This window comes from Pogoniulus pusillus, chromosome 33 (assembly GCF_015220805.1).
Source record: "Pogoniulus pusillus isolate bPogPus1 chromosome 33, bPogPus1.pri, whole genome shotgun sequence".
Taxonomy (NCBI): Eukaryota; Metazoa; Chordata; class Aves; order Piciformes; family Lybiidae; genus Pogoniulus; species Pogoniulus pusillus.
The window spans coordinates 13114053-13120052 of record NC_087296.1 but is presented as its reverse complement, the minus strand read 5'-3'; the positions used below and the strand labels follow the sequence as shown (position 1 = coordinate 13120052).

The 6000-nt window shown below is 58.5% G+C and overlaps 1 protein-coding gene across 11 annotated transcripts in view; it reads left to right on the top strand.

The window, feature by feature from the left end:
- Window positions 1-1645: 1645 nt before the first annotated feature.
- PTPRK (protein tyrosine phosphatase receptor type K) overlaps window positions 1646-6000 on the top strand; it is a 609180-nt gene continuing 604825 nt past the window's right edge. For 10 of the 11 annotated variants that reach the window (XM_064170306.1, XM_064170297.1, XM_064170305.1 and 7 more), the window contains exon 1: window positions 1653-1978. In XM_064170306.1, the coding sequence (XP_064026376.1) occupies window positions 1876-1978 (103 nt within the window). In that variant the 5' untranslated portion in view covers window positions 1653-1875. Of the gene's footprint in view, window positions 1979-6000 lie in introns of all 11 variants that reach the window. The other variant, XM_064170307.1, reaches the window with a different exon arrangement.

Genomic DNA, 6000 nt, shown 5'->3' with positions numbered 1-6000 from the left:
TCTATGAAACGGCGATGTAGCTGAGCCCACCTACTGCTTTCCTTCGCCTTGCTCGGAAGAGCTCCTCCTGTTTACCTGGGCCCAGGACGTGGCCCATCCTTCCTGCCAGCCCAGGTGTCAGGAGATCTGCCTCACCCCATCCCTCTCCAAGCCCAAACAAAGAAGCAGTGTTCACTGAAGCGCAGCATTTTATAGCTCACGGTGAGCAGGGAAGTGGCTTGCAGCCACTCCAACTAAATGAAGGACCAGGCAGAGAGGTTTTATAGTGGTGGGGTTTTTTTTTTTGGGGGGGGAGTACATATCAGTTGTGTGTAACAAAGCAAACTATTGTGTTTCACCCTTTTTTTGTTCGTTGTTTGTTTTGTTCGATTGGGTTTTCTGTTTGTTTTGTTTTCCCTCCCTGTGAAAACACGAAGGTTTGTGTTGTTTGGAGGCAAACCTATCAACTGGCAGGAAAGGATTTGGAATCACAGCAGACCTTTGCTGAACCTGGGTTGAATTTCCAGCTTGCAATAAAGCCGGTGAGTTTCCAGTGGTCTCAGGTTCTGTTGTCATCATTAGACAACATCTCTAATTTCGAGGTGCCATGCTAAGGAGAAAAAAACAATAATGAAAAAGGCTAAAAAAATCGGGAGGAAATGATGCTGGTTTTGACAGTTGGACTCGATCTTAGAGGTCTTTTCCAATCAAAACAGTTCTATGATGCTTTGCTTTAAACAGCAGTTGCACTGCCTTTATCTGTGATTCCAAATGGATCTTAGGATGCCGAGCTCCGGGAGCACTCGCACCTGCGGTGCTTTCGGAGGCAGAGAAGGGGGCCTGCGGCACAGCTGGGGTCTGACTCTGGCGAGCAGGACCTGCCCAGAGGCTGGCTGTTAGGTGAGGAAACTAAAGCAGGAGCGGCGGTGCCGTTACTACGGTTCCGATTGCCATCAGGGAGGTTTCACCGTGCGAGGAGCCGGAGCAAGCGAGGAGAGCACAGACAATCCCCCCCACCCCCGAGGGCACAGCCGGGCTGCGCGGTGCCAACGCCCGGCTCGCCCCGCTCAGCAGCGCGTTTGCAGCAGTCGAGCAGCCAGCGAATGGCACCGGGGCCGCTGGACTTTCCCCCGGCACGCAGCTCCGCCATCCGCCGCCCGGGACGTTCTTCCTGCCCCGACCGAGAGATCGCCTGCCACCGGCTCACTCCCGGCCCTGCTTCGCCTCCCGCTTCTCCCCCGAAGACGGCAGGTTCCCCACAGGCGGCGGGGGTCTCGCAGAGCCGTCAGCAGCCGCTCCCGGGCTGTGCCGTGCCGAGACGAGTGGAGCCACTCTGAGCCCGGCTGTGCCGTGCCGGAGAGAGCGGAGACGAACCGAGCCGAGCCGATGGAAGTCACGCCGAGCCGAGGCAGGCAGTGCCGAGCCGAGTACGATCTGAGCTGAGCTGCTCCGAGGCGCGTAGCTCCGAGTCGAGCCGCGCCGAGGCGAGGCGGTGTTGGCCCCTGCGCCTGCAGCAGGAGGCGCTGCCGGGCGCAGCTCCGCTCCGCCCGCGCCGGGCTGCGGGCCCGAGTCCCACATTCCCCCTGCCAAGTGCCGGGGAGTGGGGGTTGGACCTGCGCGTTCGGCTCCTCCTTCCTTCCCTCCCTCCCCGCTCGCCGAGCGAGCAAAGTAACTCCGGAGTACGAGGGGAGCCGGTGCCGCTGCGCTCGCCGCGCCGCAGACGGCTGCCCCAGCGGGCGGCACCGGGGCCAGCGGGCGCCCCTCGGCGCAAGGAGAGGCGGGGGGTCTCCTGGCGAGGCGCCGAGGCGGCAGGGCCGGGCGAGGAGAGCTCCGCCCGCCGCCGCCGCGGGCCGGGGCCAGCCCCGGCCTCTTTGGGAAACTTCTCGGCAAGTCGGCATGGGCAGGGGGGCCGGCGCCGCCGCCTCGCTGCCGCTGCTGGCCCTGCTGGCCGGCTGCTCCTCCGCCCTGCTCGGGGCGGCTCGGGCCCAGCTCTCCGCAGGTGAGTAGTTGCTCGATGCCCAGGTGAGGGGCGGGCGGTGCGGCGGGGTCGCGTCGTGCCCAGCGCAAGAAAGGGAAGGGGAGGCGGGAGGAAGCGTGTGGCAGCGCGCCCGGACCCTGCTCCCGTCCCCGGGGATCGGCGCCGGAGCTGCGGAGGGTCCCGTACGGCCCGGGGGGAGATCCACGCGTGTCCGCAGGCTGCTGGCGCGGGGCTGGTAGGGGCACCTCACGAACTCCCACTTCTCCTCCTCCTCCCCTAGCCAGTCTCCCAGGTATCGGCAGTGCTGGCGGCGGGGCTGGAGCTGCTGCCGCCCCTTCCCCCGCTCAAACTTTTCCCGGCGTTTCCCTGCCCGGCGCGGGGGGTGCAGCTCCCGGCCGCTCCCGGCCCATTGCCTCCTCCCCAGCTCCACTTGCCCCGGGGCATCGGACGCACGGCCCGGGCTGCCGCTAGCCACCCCCGCCCCAAAAAGTGGTGGGAGAGAAAGGGGAGGGAAGGCAGCGCATGGGGACGGCGTCTGTTGTGTTTGAAAGCCGCCACATTTTCGCCCCTTCGTGCCCCACCTCGGGGGAGGTTTTGCAGACTGAAAAGCCCCGGGGCCGGGCGGTGGAAGCCTGCGGGCAGCGGGGAGGTGTTGGCCCGAAGGGGAGCCTCGGGGCAGAGCCCGCGGCGGGGCTGGGGCGGGTTTGAGGAGGGAGAGAGAGGCAAGGGGCAGCGGAGACTCCTGTGCCGGCCCCGAGTCTCCGGCGGCCTCTCCGCGGTAGTTGGTGAAGCGCTCTTCGTTTGCTGGGCTGTGAACGCGTTCTTATTGTGTGCGGTGTTAGGCGACCGATGAGCTGAAGTGGGCTTCAGGCTCTCGGCTTCCATTACATTCTGTTTTACCCTGAATTTTGTGAGCCAGCGCTGGCAGTCACAGCGGGTACCTCGGCTGGGCAAGCCTTTCAAGCCTTTATCGTGGCGTACTGGCTTGAAAACAGCCATTAATCAAAGTATCTGCGCTCAGGAGACTTGTAAGCATAGTTTTCCATAAGGACTGGTAGGTAGTTGGGTGGCTTTTCCTTCCCCCTTCCGTGGTCCTCCAGTAAATTAGTTTTTAATCGAGCTATTCGAGATAGAGCAGGAAGAGAAACTCTGTTGGTTTGAGCCGATGACATCCTTCCTTGTGTGGTTGACTTTGGGGTGTATCATTTCATGCCTGCATATCAGAATCGTAAGGTTATGTAAGCAGCTACAAGCTTTCTACTCGAGGGTGAGAAGTGCACCGTATAGGCAGCCGGGATGGTGTAGGAATAGGTGAAATAACACATGCCCCCGTGGTAACATTTTCTCATTCAAACCCAGCCTTGAAATCAGGCCAGATTTTTGGCTCTGCTGTAACTCATCGGGCTAATGTTAGCACCAAAGGTGGCTCTTACGTAAAGATATTTGCTTTCCTTTCTTTTTTTTTCCCCTATACGAGCTTGCTCGGTGGTGTAAGAAGAGTAGGAAGTTCTGGTAACTCACACGGTCTGTGGTGTGCTGTACTGACAAGGTGGCAGGCAGCCCTTTTTTTTTAAACTGCGAGCACAAGAAGCCAGTTCGCTTCTGTGGAGTTGCTGTTAGGTAAGCAGAGAAGAATGTTCAGCATCCTTCTGACCCGAGCAGGTGAAGCTTGTCAAGGACATGAACAATACCATCTGGGAAGTACTGGAGTAATGTGTTTTTGTAGCATGGTAGCAGCTACAGACTTCTATTGCTGAGCATCAAAACTACTGATGTGTTGCGGTGCTCAGAGGCTTAGGAATTGGAGCTTCTTGAAGGTCTGGAGGCAGACTTGTCAGTAGCTGGTACTTGCAGCGTACCCAGTTTAAGGCTCGGTGCTCAGGCTCTTGCTAAGCAGGCTCGAACATCTGCACACAGAGAGCTGTGTCCTGCTGAACACTCATTCATGGTTCATCTTGCTTTGAAGGGTCTGAGTTTCTGACTACCGCAGTTTGGTTTCATTCCCTATTCTCAGCCAGTCCCTGCAGTGTGTATGTGTGATGAGAGCTGTTGTGCTGGGTGCAGGACACCAGGTTGGTGTTTGGTGTGTCTGGTGATGAGAGCTGTTGTGCTGAGTGCAGGACACCAGGTTGGGGTTGGTGTGTCTGGTGATGAGAGCTGTTGTGCTGGGTGCAGGACACCAGGTTGGGGGTTGTGTGTCTGGTGATGAGAGCTGTTGTACTGGGTGCAGGACACCAGGTTGGGGTTGGTGTGTCTGGTGATGAGAGCTGTTGTGCTGGGTGCAGGACACCAGGCTGGTGTTTGGTGTGTCTGGTGATGAGAGCTGTTGTGCTGGGTGCAGGACACCAGGTTGGTTTTGGTGTGTCTGGTGATGAGAGCTGTTGTGCTGGGTGCAGGACACCAGGTTGGGGTTGGTGTGTCTGGTGATGAGAGCTGTTGTGTTGGGTGCAGGACACCAGGTTGGGGTTGGTGTGTCTGGTGATGAGAGCTGTTGTGCTGGGTGCAGGACACCAGGTTGGGGTTGGTGTGTCTGGTGATGAGAGCTGTTGTGCTGGGTGCAGGACACAGAGGTTGGGGTTAGTGTGTCTGGTGATGAGAGCTGTTGTGCTGGGTGCAGGACACAGAGGTTGGGGTTGGTGTGTCTGGTGATGAGAGCTGTTGTGCTGGGTGCAGGACACCAGGTTGGGGTTTGTGTGTCTGGTGATGAGAGCTGTTGTGCTGGGTGCAGGACACAGAGGTTGGGGTTGGTGTGTCTGGTGATGAGAGCTGTTGTGCTGGGTGCAGGACACAGAGGTTGGGGTTGGTGTGTCTGGTGATGAGAGCTGTTGTGCTGGGTGCAGAACACCAGGTTGGTGTTGGTGTGTCTGGTGATGAGAGCTGTTGTGCTGGGTGCAGGACACCAGCTTGGGGTTGGTGTGTCTGGTGATGAGAGCTGTTGTACTGGGTGCAGGACACAGAGGTTGGTGTTGGTGTGTCTGGTGATGAGAGCTGTTGTGCTGGGTGCAGGACAGCAGGTTGGTGTTCGTGTGTCTGGTGATGAGAGCTGTTGTGCTGGGTGCAGGACACAGAGGTTGGGGTTGGTGTGTCTGGTGATGAGAGCTGTTGTGCTGGGTGCAGGACACAGAGGTTGGGGTTGGTGTGTCTGGTGATGAGAGCTGTTGTGCTGGGTGCAGAACACCAGGTTGGTGTTGGTGTGTCTGGTGATGAGAGCTGTTGTGCTGGGTGCAGGACACCAGCTTGGGGTTGGTGTGTCTGGTGATGAGAGCTGTTGTACTGGGTGCAGGACACAGAGGTTGGTGTTGGTGTGTCTGGTGATGAGAGCTGTTGTGCTGGGTGCAGGACAGCAGGTTGGTGTTCGTGTGTCTGGTGATGAGAGCTGTTGTGCTGGGTGCAGGACACCAGGTTGGTTTTGGTGTGTCTGGTGATGAGAGCTGTTGTGCTGGGTGCAGGACACAGAGGTTGGGGTTGGTGTGTCTGGTGATGAGAGCTGTTGTGCTGGGTGCAGAACACCAGGTTGGTGTTGGTGTGTCTGGTGATGAGAGCTGTTGTGCTGGGTGCAGGACACAGAGGTTGGTGTTGGTGTGTCTGGTGATGAGAGCTGTTGTGCTGGGTGCAGGACACCAGGTTGGTGTTTGTGTGTCTGGTGATGAGTGCTGTTGTACTGGGTGCAGGACACCAGGTTGGTGTTGGTGTGTCTGGTGATGAGAGCTGTTGTGCTGGGTGCAGGACACCAGGTTGGTGTTTGTGTGTCTGGTGATGAGAGCTGTTGTACTGGGTGCAGGACACCAGGTTGGTGTTGGTGTGTCTGGTGATGAGAGCTGTTGTGCTGGGTGCAGGACACCAGGTTGGTGTTTGTGTGTCTGGTGATGAGAGCTGTTGTGCTGGGTGCAGGACACCAGGTTGGGGCTCGTGTGTCTGGTGATGAGAGCTGTTGTACTGGGTGCAGGACACCAGGTTGGGTTTGGTGTGTCTGGTGATGACAGCTGTTGTGCTGGGTGCAGGACACCAGGTTGGTGTTGGTGTGTCTGGTGATGAGAGCTGTT